Below are 18,964 nucleotides of genomic sequence, written 5' to 3' on the forward strand. Positions count from 1 at the left end.
GCTATAAAAATAGAGCTGGGAGATTATATTTTCTTTAGGTTTTCACTTTGTTCTTTGATTTATTGGAATAACTGTGACTGTGTATCCAACTAATAATTGCTCAGATGAAGGCCTCTTTCAGTGCATTCAGCAAACTCTCCAAAGACTGCTAATCAGACAGGCCTAATAGTTTCTTGGCTTGAAAGTCTGACTGTTTTAGTTCCAATATTGTTGGAAATAACTTTTTGGTTTGATTAATCGCTTTACCATGGCTAGAACTGTATTCTTCATCAAGGACGTTGAAAGGGAGTAAATGTTTCCGGGAAGAATTTTGACGGATCGTTATTGCTTACAGGTTCAGGCTTATCTTGTCAAATTATGCTCAATTTCAGATTCAGGCCCAGTGCTTTTCCTCACAGTCGGTTGAAGTGCAATAATTTGTTTGGGCACTGAGGTCATCATTCACTTTTTAGCCAGTTTGTCATCAGGGTAATTTCTCTCCACCAAACCACTTAAGCATTCTCAATTACATCTGACATTGATGGTGCTCCTCGTGCTAATTGTGAGGGTCTTGTGTCATTCTGTGCTTTTGCTGGTGTTATGGAATTACGCTGGCTGAGCCATCCACGTTTGTGGTAGCTCAATGCAACTCTACTAAATGTTTTGGCAGATGGTTCATGAAAGACTTTTTGTACATCCTCCTTCCCAAAACAATTATATGGAGTCGTAGTAAATCTTCTCATATGTTGTCTTTATTCTTGACTCACAGGACATTCTTGCGTCCTGAGTCACAGATCTGGGACAAATTGAAAGCAACAAGGCTGCAGGTTCATCATTGTAAGAGGCAGACAGTGTGCCTGAGTCACAAATGCCCCTCCTATGACTGTGTCCATCTTTCATGTTTCTGCTTAAGCTGACTAAGAGGTGCTGTTAAGTTCAAGATGAGCCATTTCCCTCTGGTGGAGTGCAACATTTCCAAGCATGCAGCACAGACTAATCTAATTAATAGTTCTTGTAACCAACAGATTTTTCTGAAATCTGCAAGACAGAATAAAAGCGTCTGCCAAAATAGTAAAATGTCTTCCTTTAAATGTTAGTCAAAGAATTATTTGAAAACTTTTCATTGTTACTTCCAGGAGGCTATTTGAGTGCTTTTGTAATTCACATTTAAAGCTTAGCCTTTGTGAACTGCTGAGAATGTTGTGCGTTCTCTCGGCCCAGAATGATCTTTTAGGGGTGGAACAGCCGTTCCCCTGGAGAAGTGGTGGATGCAAGTCTTGGTTTCATATTTCAGGCAGAGATTCCACTGTTTCCAAAGCCAGGAAAGCATGAGCAATGTGAGGTCACAGATAGTTATAGAAGTTCAGATAGAGAGACAACACTAGTGCCAAAGCTCAATCAAGGAGTAAGAAGAGGAGCGGGGAGGACAGACAGATAGATCATGTTGGTCCCCACTAATATACTGAGGGAGCAAAAGCCACCCCGAACATGCAGAACCGAGCCAGTGTCCTTTCATTTTTCCCTACTAGAGAAGGTGTGATGTACTATATATGTATTTCTTGGAGCAGACTTGGCTTGTTATGTCAGCAGCACCCTGTTACTGACCCAGCCTGTCAAGTGGCGCCAAGAACAAGAAATAGTGTGGAGAAGGAATGAGACTGACAAGGAGGGAGAGAACAAAAACAATGATGATAATAAGAGAAAACATAAATTAGAGGAAAAGTAATTTGTTCAGCTGAGCAAGGTAAAGTGACCAGGATATAGTCTAAAAACAGTTGAATGTCTGCTGTTCAGTCCTGCAGCTTGGCCTACTGTCCAGTCAGCTGTGGTTCACAGCTATGAAACCCCACTGTGTGCACGTCACCCGGCGGCAGACAGGGAACGTGTAGTGTCTGCGGTCAAATTTAGAGGTTTGTCAACATCTCAGTGAAGATGGTGCTTAACTCAATTTTAAGCAGGCCTGCACCTCAATCTTGTGCGGTGAGGCACTGGCTTTTTAGATAAAGCATTGAGCAACCAAAAAAGAATTTGTGGTCGGGTTAGTCTGTTAGAGGGGAAGTAATTTTACTAAACTTTTCACTCAATAACCAAAGAAGTAGAATTTACTCCATGGCTACCAGCACAACACTTGCTATGTTATCATTTGATTGAAGTAGCTCTCTTCTTTTTAGCATGGCTGTATCATTAGGTGTTTATAAACATGTGCGAATACAGAAATGATGCATGAATTATATCATTATAGACTCCCTTGGTCTTGAAGTAGCCATATTGTTTTGGCACTTGGCACCCAAATGTTGCACCAAAAGCATTCTGAATCTTTTAGGATTTAAAATGCCTTACCCAAAATGTGGAAGCAACTCTTCTAAAATTGGATAAGGCCATTAGCGTCAAACATTATGATAGATGCTCTGAAAGTGTTCTGCCCTAGGCTAGCAGCTTAGCTTAGCATCTTAGCATATTAGTGGCAATGTTAATTTGCAGTTTTCTCAAAACAACCTTTAGGTGTGTTTATACAGAACCCAAATCCATTTTCATGGTCACAAATCTGTCCACCACACTCGGATGGAATTTCTTTCTGTCAAAATCTAACGATGGCTGCCATGTTGTCAGTCCTGTGTGGGCACAGCTGCCTCCTGAAGTATTATTTTAGATAATAAACGGTTTCCTGAAATGTCCTACTGAATGAATCCAGAAAAATTTATGACTGACAGTCTCGAATAAAAGTCTTGTCGGGATGGACAAAACATATGAGGAGCCTTCTGTTCAGTGGGATTCTGGGACATGGGAATACAACTCCTTACCTCTTCTTGTATTCCTTTCTTCAGTCCTCCCCCTGACCATTTCAACTGTGTCCCAAATGTCCCAGCTACCTGTTCTGTGGGATTAAAACTGTCATTTTTAAAATAGGCACATCCTCTATACAGCTGGCAAACAAATATCTGTTTCCTCCCCTGACCAAACGTGTTTCACTGTAAACCAGCGTTTCCTGTGAGCGCTGTGCTCAGCAGTAGTGAAAGGCTTGTCCCTGTCAGCACAAGATCCTCCCAGTATGAAGGTCAGGGCCAGTGGTGAACACTCCTGGCTAAGCTGGAACTGTGATAACACACAGAGGACGTATTCACCACCTCATAGGAGGTTATGAGTCTTCCATATCAGCTCCATACCCCTACCGTTCTCTGACAAAAGTCCTCTGCAGGAAACAGAGCTGGGCAGAGCAGGATGTGTGTGCAGTAAGCAGGTCATCGCTCTCTGGTCTATTACATAATCACACTAAGGACAGCTGGCAGCAGCCACCTGGATAACAGTGCTTTACAGTGATACTGCATAAAGTTATTTTTGTACTACAACCTAAACATTCAGTACATTGGATAACTAGAGGATATACTGAATTCTTCTACACCACCATGATGAATGTATTATGGGGAGAAGAAATTGTCTAGTCTTGGGGTAGAGTTTGCAGTTGCTATTTAAGTTCTGTTGAAGCACAATGGAGGTATTCCTCACAAGTTGTTGGTTTAATAAAACTGCACACACCTGCCAATCTAAACTGTCCCTCAGTGTGTTGCAATTTTGTGATGTCAAAATGTTGGGAAAAGAGAGCACGGTATCGGATAGGGGTGAAAAGAAAAAAAATCGAAAATCACATTTATCATGATTTGTTTTTGTTGCAACAATCAAATCAAAATTTTTAAAATCAATTCTTTTCACTAAAATCAATATTTCTTTTATTTGTTTTAACCAATGATTCACCTAAATATTTTCTGTTTATATGTTGCTGCTACATCATATCCGTTTCCAGCAAAACAGACTGAAAGCAGAAAATACAGAAAATACATGTTATGTTCTTCTTTACAAATTATATAAATTTTAGGATGATGTGCATTCTTCACGTAATACTTCTAGAATCGCAATAAATTGAAATCGCAATACAAATTGAATCGGAACTCATGTATTGGGACAAAAGCATATCGTCCCTAGTATCGGATAGGTAGTCGAGTCGGTATCAGCAGATGCCTGAATTGAGGTATTGAATTGGATCAGTGTTTATCACCACTGGTTCTTTATTTGAAATGTTTCAAAATGAATTTCAATACATCAGTGTCTTGGCCAATTCAATTCATTGCTCTCTGCAATTTAGCAAAGTACAATGTGCTTCAGGGATGATTGCAAATTTGGTCACACCCAGTAACATATTGAGATGTTGGGGAAAAACAAAAACACCCAATGACATGGAGCAGAACGACCCTTAAAAGGGTGATGCATACGGCTTTCTCTGCATTAACTGTTAGGCTTATAGCAGCCCCGCCGTTTGCCTGGTGACTAATAAGGCTGGCGGTTATGTGGCTTGTTGACTCAAGGCTTTGCACATAGCCACACAGCCGTTTCTCAGAGGAAACTGTGGTCATAGTGGGAGTTCTCCATGTTAATCATGGATCACTGGTTGCTTTCACTCCCACTCCAGACAAACCACACACACACACACACACACACACACACACACACACACACACACACACACACACACACACACACACACACACACACACACACACACACACACACACACACCAGTGCTGACGGCAGCCACAGTCAAAATCCTCTAGGTGACCTCAGCACCTGTGGAGAAATATTGTTTTACTATCATCACCAATGTTCTTGGTAGTAAATGATCACTGAAGAATCTGAGTAATCCAGTGTCACAGAGCTTGAATAAAGTGGGATCAAAAGCGTTAAAAGGTGGGAGTGGAAATTCGTTCGACAAGATTCTCATAACTCGAGAGAGTAGCACAAATCCCACAGTAGCTTTCCATCTCATAATACTCTTCATGCTTTCGACTTAAGACTATAATCTAAATAAACTTAGCACAAAAAGTAAGGAAATTTGTGTTTGGTAGAGTATTTCTCTGTGGTAACATTGCTTTTTGGCAATAAATCTTATACTGTTGGAAAGCCTGTTTAGTTCCCTTTCAAACGGTGCCCCATTTGTAAGGAACATGCATTTGTGGGATGAGCAGCAGCGCTGAGTATGTGGGTTGCACCCATGAAAAATTTGCCAAATCTTCTCTGCCAATGCCAAACAGCTTATTCTGCCATTGACTCGTTTGGTGTTTGGTGGATTGGATGATTGAATTTTGAAGAAACAAGAAATATTGGCAATTAAACAATTTATTCATTTCACAAACAGGAGCCTCAGTGGTGTGTGAAAAAACCATACACAGCCACAACAGCCTGGCACCTCCTCCTCATGCTGGTCACCAGCCTGGTCACACACTGCTGTGGGATGGCATCCCATTCTTCAACCAGCAGTCCTAACCTCAACCCCATTGAACACTTGTGGGATCAGCTTGGGTGTGCTGTTCGTGCCAGAGTGACCAGCATAACCACGTTGGCTGACTTGCGACAAATACTGGTTGAAGAATGGGATGCCATCCCACAGCAGTGTGTGACCAGGCTGGTTAAGCTATTTGGCATTGGCGGAGAAGATTTGGCAAATTTTTCATGGGCGCAACCCACATACTCAGCGCTGCTGCTCATCCCACAAATGCATGTTCCTTACAAATGAGGCACCATTTGAAAGGGAAATAAACAGGCTTTCCAACGTTAAAAGATTTATTGCCAAAAAGCATTGTTACCACAGAGAAATAATCTACCAAACACAAATTTCCTTACTTTTGTGCTAAGTTTATTTAGCCTGGGAAAGTTTTCCTACTGTACCACCTGGCAGTCTAGCCTCGTGAGACCGTCCTGATCTCGCGAGTTCCAGTTTTCCACTCGCAGATCAGTCTGGCATCTTGAGACAGAGAAAATTTGGAGCCGTTCGCCAAACGACCGACCAATCAGCGTTGGTTTTGAGGCGGGTTTAGGTGTGATGCAACGAGTAGCGACTGTTCAGTCTAAACAACATGGTGGCTTCCACGGATGAGATGAGCATAGCTATCGCGCAAAAGTTTTATCCAAATTATAAAGTATTCCTTCATTGAAAGAAGAGCAAAAAACGGCACTGGAGGCTTTTCTCGGAGGAAAAGATCTTTTTGCTCTTCTCCCGACTGGTTTCGGCAAGAGTTTGATATATTGTTTGATCTGATTTGTTGATTTGGCCCGTCTATCACCAACATAGGTGGTGATAGACGGTTTATCCAATCAGCTAATCAGTATTTTCGCCCCTTCCCAAAAGTTCTCCAATGGAAAGTTCCCAGATGGATATGCCGAGCAAATGCGAAGCAATCCATCTGGCTGAGTCAGGTTACTTGCAGTCTGCTTTGCTACTCAGAGGACATGTCCGAAATCATCCTCTTGTCTCTGTTTTTGGTTGCTGCAAAAACAGAGGAGGCCTGCAGGTGGGGAGTTGGGCTGAAGTAGGTTAGAGGGGTAAAGTGCAGAATAATTCCCACAGGTTGTGTGCTGCTCTCTCCTCAATAGGGCTCTATCTTGCTTCTAAACCACGCATATGACAGTGTGCCTCGAGCTTTGATTTGTGTCCCTGAGTGCGGTAGACTGGGAATGAACTTGAACAGGGTCAGGTTAACTGGCTTTCTGCTTGTGGATGATTGCAGGCGTGTTTGTGTTGCATGCTGGTTCTACTAACTTTACCTTTGCCCTGACCCTGTTCCCTGGTGTATTTTCACTTGTGATATGAGTGGGATAGGGCTTTCCTGAGCATGGCTGGACATTCTTTGCCATGGTTTTGTGGTCTTTGCCATGGTTTTGTGGTGTTGGGGGGGGGGGGGCAGAATCAGCTGTGGAGGCCACCCTGTCCTCAGGTGAACTCTCCATACGTCACAAAAAGGCTAGGAAATATTGAATTTTGCACAACTTATGGTGGTAGTAAATTAACCAAGATTGATGTAGCATATGTTTTGTAATATGTGTGTCTAAATGTACTGTATATTTTTTTTTTATGTGAACAAGCTTAACACACAACTATATGACCAAGCCAGGACTTGGTGTGTTGCTTTCTACAAACACAGAGCCAAATGAGTCCCATGAGTATTTGGCTTCCTGCTAGGCCAGAGGGAACAAAGGACCATAGAGAACTCAGCACTCAGCGTGGGACAGATATGTCTTTCTCTCTCTCCATCCCAACTCTCCAAAGCCCCATATGAAACACACTCTCTGGGCCGCAGTGCCAGCGGGCTCGGAGTCCGCAGCCAAATCCTTCTCATCAGGCAGGCCTGTGCAGATGCAGCTGTCGAAGGGACAAATACTGTAAGGCAGTTATAGGAAGAGGGGCGCCTATTCCAGAATGTACTCCACCCTCCAGCTCCGGAGCTGAGGCAGATGGAGAGAGCATCAATCAGGTTCATCTCCCAGATATGGGGTATGGTGTTGAAAGCATGAATAAGCAGTGTGGCTGTGCATGGAACCACTTAATCCAGTCAGATGTCAGGATGTAGGGTTCCTGTGTGGGGCCAAGCGGTGGAGAAGAACTCCTAAAGGGGCAAAGATACAAATCCCACACACATGAATTTCTTCTTTCATATCCAGACGTCAACACTCAACTTTGTGTTGGCCTTCTTAATGTCTGCATTTTTCCCTTGTGTTCTCCGTGAACCTCTGGTAAAGTTTTTATTGCTTTTTAAACGAATGATACAGACCAGTTCAGAGATTCCCTCAATCACGTCTCTTATTGGAAACCCGCCTCTTTGGCTTATTGTCAGAGCGGCCTGATATGTGACACTGACCAGTGTAGGCATAGCCTCAGTCAGCACTTTGTAATGGCTCTTCCTGCTGACCTGTCTTGTGGTGTTTTACTAAGTGAATGATCAGAGCAACTACAATAAAGTAGTATTGAGTATTGAATAGCCTCTCAGCTCACCCTGTCTCCAGGCATTTGGATTCTGGCCCCTGAACCACAGCAACCACACTGCTTTGCTTCCATCCAGAATCAGGCCTTTCTGGATTTCTTCGAGCTTGAAACCCCCACATTATAAATGCTGAGGTGAAAACAGACAAGTTGGCACTGCTGTTGGTCCCCTGAAGAACAACATTTTACAGCTTTTGGCCTGCAATTGAGTAGACGGCAGTAGTCATATGTTTTGATCACGTAGTGTCTGAAAACCTCAATGAGGTCAAATTTACACAAAATCTATTTTCATGCAGGCGGTAAGATAAGTTATACCTATGAAATGATTTGGAACTTCATTCCTCTATATTTGTCTTTGTAGCACTTTGGCTGATCATGGTGATGGTTGCTCTAATATAAGCCTCATCCTCTGGGGCGAGAAAAAAAACAACAACTTAGAATCAAGCCAACCCCACTGTAATTTATTTCACCCAGGCTCTGGCTGCTACTAGTGGGATTCCTGGAAGGCCGTCGAGACAGAGAGAACATGATTTAATCCAGCCTCAGTGGCTGGTGCGATAAGACCTCAGACACACCCAGATTTTCACAAGGGGAAATATTCTGCCAGGACCCACAATTATCCAAGTCATAATGACTAGAGATGTTATCAAAGAGAGACTGGGCTTTAATTGCTCACTGATGTTTGGCCTTATGCAGCCGTATATGAGAAGAACATGTCCTTGTTTTGGGAGAAAGCAGCTTATCGTTAAAGCACTGCACATGTTTCTATGACTAGGTGTTTTCCTGTTATTCTTAGTTTATAGTATGGGACACATTGGACTACCGGTACTACTGGCAATGTTAACTTAAATTCCCATGGAGCATTAAGCTAAAATATCATCATTTTGTATTTCTTGCGTATTCTGACTATTTGTTGAGCTCTATGAGATGACATTATTCCATGTATCCAAGAATAAAAAAAAATATTCTGTAGTTTTTATTTTACTCATTAATTGCTGCTTTTATTTAACATCTTATCACCTCTCTTATGTGTAATCATGGTTTTGTTTGACCACATTAATATACCCCGGCAAGGGCATATATATATATATATATATATATATATATATATATATATATATTTATATAATGCTAGCTCTTTTGGGGAATACATATATTTGCTTGGTATTAATCTTCTCATCTAACTCTCTGCAAGAAAGAGATTAAAGGCCCTATTTTAACGATCTGAAACGGAAGTATCAAACGCCAAACGCAAGTAGCTTTGTGGGCGGATCTCGGGTGCTGTTGCTATTATACCGGCGGAATAAATGACTCTTGCGCCTGACGCAAATCTAAAATGGGTTGGTCTGAAGTAGCTACATTACTCATAGGTGTGGTTTGGGTGTAACATGCAATAAACCAATCAGAGCGTTATCTCACATTCCCTTTAAAAGCAGGCGCGCTTGTTCCATGGCTGATTGCTATTATAATGGCGGATTTGCTAGGTGCACGCTCTTAATACATCCATGGGCACATGCCAGGAGCGGTTTACAGCCGAGGAGACCGATGTTTGCTATTGATTTTTCTTTTTGACAAAATGTAAATAAAGAAATGTCACAAAAACATACTTTCCAATGTTTTGGGCTCAGTCTCACTGAATCACGATGCAATGCATCAAATGCAATGTAGTCTAACATTAGACCGAGATAACCTCACTATAGACGATGCAGCTCGTCTGTCTCTCCTCTCCCGTGCTGCTGCTGGGGCACATGCAGTTCAACATCACATCTCCTTAAGTCCTCTAATATTTCCTCATTTATGTCAACACATCCATGATTCATGGAAATGTTGTGTAAAACAAGGTCATATTTTTCCTTGTATTTATGTATGGTTTGCAAAAATGGGAACTGCTGGGTCCGTGAGATGAGAGAAGCAAAGTGTATGCGCGGTGTGCACACTCTACATTACAGCCAAGCATGCGCCCTTAAAATAACATCTGCTATTGCTATTGCGTCGGGAGCAAAATAGGAATGATACATGCGTCGGTGTACAAAGTCAATTGCGCTGGGTGCAAGATAGGGCCCTAAGTGTATTTCCCGAAATGTCAAACTATTCCTTTAAAACAACATCAACATCAAGAGTTTCCCCCGTGAGTTCTGATGTGAAGCTGACGTGCAAGCTTCACAATAATCTTGCAAAACAAGAGTAGCCAGTAGTTTTAAAACATTTACTACCAGAGATTAAACATCCACAAAAAGCTGTAATTTAGGGGGACTTTATTATGACAGAGGCTGGTGTTGAGTTATTTTTGAATTTCCAACCAACACAAACTTCACCACCATGCCATTGCATGACCTTGTTGCTATGAGAAACACACAACAACAGCATAATGAAAATGCACTTGGGATTGGATATTTTATTTATTGGTGCATACTAAGTTTCAAAACCTCAGGATTTTATTGAAAGAACACACAGGGACCTCAGTGGCGAATGATGAATGGATGAGGCCGTTCTGCATAAAGCCTGAGGAATGAGATGTGTGGCCACAGTGGGGTTCGACCACTGGTGGTTTGGTGCGCTGACTGGGTGGGTAAGAACTAATTAATTCTTTCTCAGCCTGCAGAGACTTTTTTCACCTCCTAAAATACACCAAAGTTGTTAAGACAGAGACCACATTCTGAATTTAACTTCCCACCTCTTTGCCTGTGGACCATGAGAGCTAGATCAAACATGGGAGAACAACCCTGTCCTGTCAAAGCAAGAACAATATAGACTTAAAATACCCAATTAATTAATTCATTTCTTGTCAAATATCAAATATAAAAGCTGACTTTTTGCCAAGTGAAATTCTGAAGCAAACATCATACTTGGAACAGGAATCCCAGTAATAATAGCTTGCTGCTGCTAATCTGGAATGTTTTCTCTTTTACTAGCTACATCGTAGTTAATGTCTTGGACGTCACAGAGATTCATAACACTATTGGGCTTTGAATAGCAAAACATGAACAAGAGTCAAGTGTGTATGTCTTTGCTAATGCTCTTGAATAATACCTCCTGGGACTAGTTTCAACAGTCTGCACTCTCCTTCCTCGTCTGCAAGCTTTAGTCTGTTAAATGTGGAGCACCATCTGTTGTTGAGCTTTTTGCCGAAAAACATCTCTTTCTCTTGACAGTCTCAAATGTAAAATCTCGAGCAGAAAGATACATTATTTCTGTTCATAGCAAGGTGTTTTTCAGTTTAATAGTGCCTCCTTTGAAAAATATAACATTTTTGGGAAAGTCTTTGGGCTGCACGGTTTATTCCTAATCTCTTAACTGTTGCTTTGCCACTTGGTAGGGAGCACTTAAAAGCTTTGGAATAGGCCCGATATGCTTTGTTGCATCCAACGATTCCTCACACAGTGCTCTGTACAGTATAGCCTTTCTCTTTGATTGCAAAAGTGCATATTACAGAAACACTCATAAATCTCCTCTTCCTTTGTTGCCAACAGTGTTTGCAGTGGTTGAGCAGTACAATGTTTTCATTGTTTCAGCTGCTGTTTGCACAATTTTTTCGATTTTTGCTGTTCCCTCTAGTTAGACGGATGATCTTAATGTCCGAGCGCAAGCTTTGAAATGAACAATGGTCTTTAATGCTTTCTCTGAATGAGATGAATGTGTGAAAACTGTGATTAACACTTGGTCTTTGACGACTGTCATTTACTTTCTCATTTACCAAGTAGCCTTCAAATTGCCCTAATTATGTGTATTTTCTGTAATAGGGGTTTTTGGCTGACGCTCCACGTGGGAAAGAGATAAATGGAACCATTAAACATTTTGTTTTTAAAAAAAAAAGAATAATGACTTGATTTTCCTCAGATCAGGTCGTAAACCTACCGATGGTTTCAGAGGTTTGCCACTCGTCACTCTGAAGGTCATGTCTAGTCGAACACAAAGAGAACTGAGACGGGGCAAAGTGACAAGGCTGTCAAAGCTTGGAGCTATCGGGTTGTGCAGTGTGACCCAGAGTCATGCCAGACACCTCTGCCTGCTGTCAGACTGTGTTGTTTATACAGTCTGTTCAAAGCCACATGGCTCCATCCAACAACCAGACAAGCTCTTCATATCAGTCCTTTTTCTGCATTAGGTGCTATAAGCCAACAATCTGAGCCATTAGGTGTGGGTTCTGCCTTTGGTATTCTCAAACAAATCAAAATGAAAAAGGTAGACTTGTGCTGAGAGGGCTGGTGAAAACCCATTTGATATCACAATCCTTTCCAACCTACTTGGCATACTCAGCCCAGAACAACTAGGCTCTCTGTCTGAAATACATTAGTTGCAACTGACAAATACGCTTTATTTCATATGGAGATTTATAGAGAGAGAAGATAATGAAAGCAACTCAAAAACTGAACTGTTAGTAAATGAATCAGCTGTGGCACATGGGTTACTGTGCATTGCTTCACATAAATACTGTTCTGGCCTCGTCACGGAGAGTGGGCTACGGAGATGGTTTAAGATGTAAACAATTCCTGAGGATCTGGGTCACATTTTTGTGTGTGTGCACGTGTGTGTGAGAGTGATTTAGGTGAACAGGATCATAAGATAAATCCAGAATTTCCTAAGAGGCTCCCGTTTCCCTGTGGACAACTCACAGAAACAACACAGTCACCATTGGGATGATGGGAAGTGGTGTTTTCCAAGCCCCTACTACAGGGCTTTCCTGGAACTTAATCAAAGCCATCTAACTGAATTTCTCCACGTAAACCTCCCCTCCCACCCAACACGCTCTCATCAAAACTTCAAAGTACACCTAGCATTTGGCTTGGCAGTGTAATTTATCATGTTTTATGTGCAGCATCAGCAGAAGTCCTCCAGTTCCTGGTCCTGGTTTGACTGTGAGCTGATTGTGCTTCAAAACTCATCTGGGTCAAGAGGCATGGCTGGAACTGCTGCTCATGCTGCCTGTCATGCCTTAATAATACTTTTAAATAATACTTTTGCAACGCATTGGAAGCTGTACAGTTCTTGCGTGCATAGTGTAGACTCTTGGCTATCACTGTGATTTGTAATTTCCTCAAATGTGATGAGGTTTGGCTCTAATTGCTTTCCGTACATGTGAAATAAGTGATGATGAGTGGACAGAGCCAATAGCTTTATGCCTTAGTTGAAGGCCTCTGTTGAAGGCCTCTGTTGAAGGCCTCTGCTGATATCAGATGTAAACTGAGGCTTTGATCAAGTGTTTGGACTGAGACTTATCAGTGTAGTTTCTCTTTGAATGTAATTTTTTAGCACATTGTTCTGAACATGATATAATACATGTCATGTACTAGACCCAGTTAAGACTCACACTGTATGCAATTGAATCTCCCAATGTAATCAAAGTGTCTAAATTATTTGGCCTCATGATTTCAACATATGTTTTTTTCTTTGGCCATTGCTAATGTATTTAATTAAAGGAATTGTTTGAATTTTTTTTGGAAATACACTTAGTGGCTTTCCGAGAGTTAGATCTGAAGTTTGAATGAAAAACACATTTAATAAATTCAATATATTTTTTCAATAATTTTTTATTTGCCTCAATTCTGTCTTTGTACCATATGCTAATTCAGCAGCTCTCTTATCAGCGCTATTAGTGATTTAATTAAAACTATATGGCCATCATTTGATACCCAAGACATTTTCCCCATCTGTCTGTTCAGACCTTGTTCCATGTAATCTTGGCAGTGGTCTTCAAAATTGCTTTCAAGTCACCCAGAACAAAGCGGGGGAATGGTTCCTCCTGAGGCCTTGAAGTTCCTAATGATGACATCAAACGTGCAGAGTGAGTCGTGCTTGCCCTCGCCGCTCCCCTGATCTGCAGGCAGAGAGGGCAGCGGTGAGCTCATGATGGGAGGAAGTCACTTTGCCATTTAAAAGTGAGAGAGACAGACAGAGTAACATCTGGCCAAGCCTAGGAAGTGAGGCAGGAAGCTTGCAGGCCAGGTGTCACTGTTAGCAATGGAAAAACCCAATCATAATTTGGAGTGGACGGTATAGCAGGGTTAGCCACCTCCTGTAAGTCCTTACCACCTTGACACTAGCACCTCTTGTTTCCCTGTGTCACATCCTATTCACGGGACCCGCCCTGGAGATTCAGGATCTGGGTCAGCAGCTGTCAGCTATACTGTAGGTGTGTTGCCTGTTGTCTTCCAAAAAGATGACGCGAGAGACCATTATCAAATGTTTGTCTCCCTTTTACCCTTTTCATTTAGTGTCCTGTTTCCTTGGCAGCAGGAATGTGGTTTGTGAATAAAGAGACATGCATAGGCCTGTGTTACATCTAGCACAGCTGGGACAGGGTGTGTGTGTGTGTGTGTGTGTGTGTGTGTGTGTGTGTGTGTGTATACACGTATGCATTTGGTGCAGCGTGCACATACGTGTTTATTTGCCTGATCTGCGGGTCGACAGAGCTGATTCAGTGTGTAAATACGTGGTGTGTGGCGAACAACCACATGTAATAAATGTTAATGCATGGTTTATATCCTCATTTGGGGTTTGATTACAGCCTAAATTACCTTACAGGGCCACAGGTGTGCTTTGTAGAACTGTTCCTCTGATCTACCCGACATTGTTCATCTTTGTCTCGCTCTACTGTCTGGGCAGATCAGTGGGATCCAGATGTTTTTTTGCATGGCTGATTTCCAGCACTCCCCAAGCTTTCTTACAACCCCAGAGCCAAGGTAGGCCTGTCTGTCTGTCTGTCTGTCTGTCTGTCTGAGAGGCACGCGCCTCCCCCAGGTCGCTCACATGAGCTCAGCTTCCAGGTCGTGCAACACAGGCTCAGTAATTGACCCAAATCAAATGCTCACTGGTAAAAAAAACGTGCCCCTCGCAGCCCTGGACGAGCTTAGTTCTTCGACCCTAGTTTTAATACTTCCTTCAGCCCGGTACAACACTCAGGATGTTGCTCCCTGGTTGGCTACAGTCAGACAGAACAGGGAGTTCATAATCTAGTCAAGCAGACACAATGGGAGATGGAAAGGTTTTGTAGTCTTGATAGAAAGATCTAATGTCTTTAATCACACACTTTTCTCATACAGACACACACACAAACTCAAACCTGTGAGTCTTATTCCCTTTGGTTGCCAGTGATCAGTGATGAAAAATCGTCTCTTGCGAAATGTCTTTAATGTCAAACAGAATCTTTTCATTAATTACTAAGGGTCACGGCTCTGTGACTTACAGCAGATGTTAGTTGAGAAACCCTATGTGCTTAAAGAATGATATGGTATTATAAATTTGATTAAAGCAAAATTATTTCTCGTGTCTCATCTATAAAATCAATTAAGCAAAACTATGACCTAAGACAGCATATTTGTCTCGCAGGAATATTATTTTCTGTTGCACACACTGACCATGCTTAAATGGATTTCACGGTGATGTGCATACATTGCTGATGAGTGTATCTTTGTGAGTGTAGTATATATGTATGGGACATTAACGTTTGTCTGAGGTCATATGTTTATGGTCTTGTGATGATGTGAATGGCAGGACCCAAGTGAGACGGGGACCCTCAGACTCCTCCCCTCAGCAGACTGGGACATCCCGCACTGTGAAACGTTATCCATCATCCTCTGGGCCTATTACCTCCAATGCGCTACCCAGCAGCAACGGCTACGCTAATGGCCACAGCAGTGAGCACAGGAACTGGCATGGACACAGAAATGGGCATAGCAACGGGCACTCCTTTAACACTCACAGGCCTACTGGCAACAGCCAGCTGCACGGACAGTTCAACAATGCATTATTACCAGCAGGTAAGAACAAAAAACAGATCTATTACACCCTGTGAAATGAATATCATAAAACTGAGCTCTGTTCTCACTTTACATACATGCATACTTAACATTTCCACTCTCCTTAGCCACGTCAAAACAAACGCGGCCCATTCTGGCTCTTCTCACCGAGAATACGATACATTTGTACACATGTATGGTGTCATCGTCGAATGGAACATTAGTCACAAGAAAAATAATTGGCAGCTTCCCAGGCGGCACTTGCCTTCTCCCACTGTCCACCCACCCCCTTCTGTGGTCTGGATCACACCAGACAGACAGACGTTTGATATAAAAGCTGCATACAGTGTGAGCATGTGTGGGTGATCTGCTGGTCCACAATCTGCTGGAGAGGAGTGTGAGCAGTGTGTGTGTTCTTGTGTGTTGATGCTTTGATATCTTTGGAAATCTGCCCTGTCACCTCTCTGACATGAACCCTGGCGCCTCTACCCACAACAAAAAGAAATGTGATCTGGTCTTTCCTTATTTTAATTCTCCCTTCACTACTTCATCTTCCTCTGATCCACCATCCAGCATACACAGCTGCTTCTCTTGTTTTTTAGCCCTGTACCACAGCAACGGCTGTTGAACAGCTTCCCACCATTACACAATGTTAACTTGCACTCAAGCTTTCTTTGTCTCCTTTACACATACACACATCCAAAACACCTTCTCCCAAAGATAAAGGGCTTGGAGGCTAGCCCGATACCTAATAGTATTCTTTCCCCCTTTTGCTGGCCTGTGGCACATCGCTCATTCAGCTGCAGCGTGCCGCTGCCCAGGCGTCAGCACACACCCTCGCACACTTATAAACCTCCCTTTGCCCAGATGGGGAGTGTGTCACAGTGAGGCTGAAGGAGGAAGGATGCAGCTCGTCTCCAGCCTGTCTCTGCTGCTGCTCCTTCTCACCCAGGTGTGTGTGTGTTTTCCAGGGGCCAACCTCACCTCCAACTTGGACCGCATTAAGATCGTCTTCACACCCATGCTGTGCCGCAGGGTGTGCAGCGGCGGGCGCTGCTACAACAGCTGTGAGAAGGGAGACATCACTACGGTCTACAGCGAGACCTCGCACCAGCAGCAGCAGCAGCAGCCGAAGAACCACGGCTTCCGACTCTGTGAGTGTCAACTCTGGGGCCTTATCATTAACCCTTATCCTTCTTGTCTGCTTGTCATCCTTCATCTTCTCTTCTCCTTTCTGTCACTGCCTCTCCTACTTTCTCATTCCTTTTTTATGGGGTGAGTTTGACAAAATGGGTTCCCAGTGGCATGCTGTCTGTTCACAATACCAACCTCAAAGAGTAGGCAGAGTGGTGGAGATTGAGCTGAGAGCTACGCTAAAAACTCTCACTGTCAAAGAGAAAGAGAGACAGGGAAAGCGATAGAGATGGGGGTAGACCAGATTAAAAGCGGGCTGTAATAGGGGGCTAATCTCCCCGCCGTACACACACACGTGGAGCTGGTGGTCCCACGCTCCCAACACTTAGCCCCATCTCTTTGCGGTTTACACCTCGCGGTTGGCCCTGCCGTTAACCATTTTACGTGCTCCCTGGGAGAGCAGAAACGAATGAAAGAGGAGAGGGAGAGGAAGAAAGAGAGAAAGAGTAGCAGCATGAACAGGATTTTATAGGGATTACAATAAACCTTCCATTTATCCGGGGGGCTTTGCTCCAAATTCACCCAGGAGTGTCCATGGGAAGGGAAGGGGCGGTCAATGCCACGGTTGGGGTCGTACCCCGGCATGTTTCTTAGTTTTCTCATCAGTTTTAAGGGTCTGGCTAAGGCTCACACTAATTACTACTTGTGGATTAGAGGCTGCACATACCACACACACATACAAATCCTCTCCAGTTACAACTTACATACATACAAACTCAAACAGGCACATACACATGCAACCAACCTTCACTTAAATGCACAAGGCTCTTTGGGGAGGACCTAGCTGAGCAATGAATATATAAACAGGTTGATGTTGCAGATTTATGTGCCCATTAATGGGGTTTTGGAACATGGCAAAGATATTCCAAACACTTCAGCGTCCTGGCAGAGGCCTTTACATTCCTGGCACCTCCAAGTCTTCCTGAGCATCGGATTTGTTTTTATGTCCCATTTTCATTCTCAAGAAATCCTTTATTATACAAAAGCATGTGTTAAAGAGTGTGTTAAAAAGAGATTGCCTTCCATTTAGGCTTGCATCCTGTTATTGCTTGGGTGTGCGTGTTCGTCGAGGAATGTCAAGTGGACAGCAAACAGTTATCTCATGCTGTTGTTATGTTCCCTACACGGTGCAGTCAAATCTGGCTGGATAATTATAACAGGCTCCCCTGATACGCACCCTATGTACAACATTTAGCTTAAAGCCTGATATTATATTGAGTAGAAGTCTGTTTATTGAGTGAGAAGTGTGTGCGTGTGTCTGTTTGCTTGTTAGAGGTTGTTAAATGGACAGACAGATAGGCAGACAGGGAGTGTGGTGCGCAGAGTCGACAGAAGGTTGTTGTCTAAGAATAGTTCCTGCCCCATGCTGGGGTGGGACTGGCCTGACACAGACCAGTGCAGACGTGCACCCCACATTGAGAGGATTTAATAGCCTCCTTGAGCTGATAATTTAGCCAACATTTCTAATCACAAGAGGCCTTCCTGTGTGTATGGATACTTAGCTGGACCTCTCTCTCGGTCTGTCTTTCCATATCTTTTTTCTCACATTGCTTTTCCTCCTCTCTCTCTCTCTCCATTGCTGTCTCTTTTCTGTTTTCAATCTATTCGATTCCCATTCTCCTCTCTTAGTCCCTTTCATTCCCTGTCTATTACTATTCTACTCTTATTCCATGCCTCCCTCTCTTCCTCCTCCAGTCTTACTGTTGTTAATGCCATGTGACAGGGAGCTCATTCCCTACATGCCATAGAGACTGTCCAGCATCTCCTTGTTCCCTGTTTGCACCCTGTTAGTGTGTTACTGTCTGTCTCAATGAGACAGAGAGGATGCAGCTCACAGCATTTTTCCATCGCTAGCATCCTCTTTAATCCCATACTTTGTGGCCCATCCGCTTCTCCAGCTGTCTTGTAAAGCAGTCCTCATATTTGTGGTGTATGGTGCTTCCTCAGCTGGAAAGGTGCAGTGCTTCACTTTTTCATCCTTTGTGCCCTGGAATAGTGCTTTTCTTATTCGTCACGGTTGGATAGATTTTCCATTTGATGGTCTTTGATGTTTTGAGTTAGGGGAGGTCAGGTTAGAGGGAATCTGTAGATGACAGCAGGCCCAGATATGTAGGGTGCGGGGCTGGCAACCCATCCCGTATGCCAAAAGATAAGGCCAGTGAAAGAGCTGTGAAAGCAGTACTGTCGAACACCATCTGGCCAGTGCTGGCCTTTTTCTCTTTCTCTGCCTATGGTAAATTGCAAACTCTAA

The 18,964-nt window shown here is 43.1% G+C and overlaps 1 protein-coding gene across 2 annotated transcripts in view; it reads left to right on the forward strand.

The window, feature by feature from the left end:
* Nucleotides 1-18,964, forward strand: part of LOC144534860 (latent-transforming growth factor beta-binding protein 2-like) — an 85,505-nt gene that overhangs the window by 17,071 nt on the left and 49,470 nt on the right. For both annotated transcript variants that reach the window (XM_078276938.1, XM_078276939.1), the window contains exons 4-5: nt 15,275-15,540; nt 16,491-16,673. In XM_078276938.1, the coding sequence (XP_078133064.1) occupies nt 15,275-15,540; nt 16,491-16,673 (449 nt within the window). The remainder of the gene's footprint in view (nt 1-15,274; nt 15,541-16,490; nt 16,674-18,964) is intronic.

Source organism: Sander vitreus, chromosome 20, assembly GCF_031162955.1.
Source record: "Sander vitreus isolate 19-12246 chromosome 20, sanVit1, whole genome shotgun sequence".
NCBI classification, from domain to species: domain Eukaryota; kingdom Metazoa; phylum Chordata; class Actinopteri; order Perciformes; family Percidae; genus Sander; species Sander vitreus.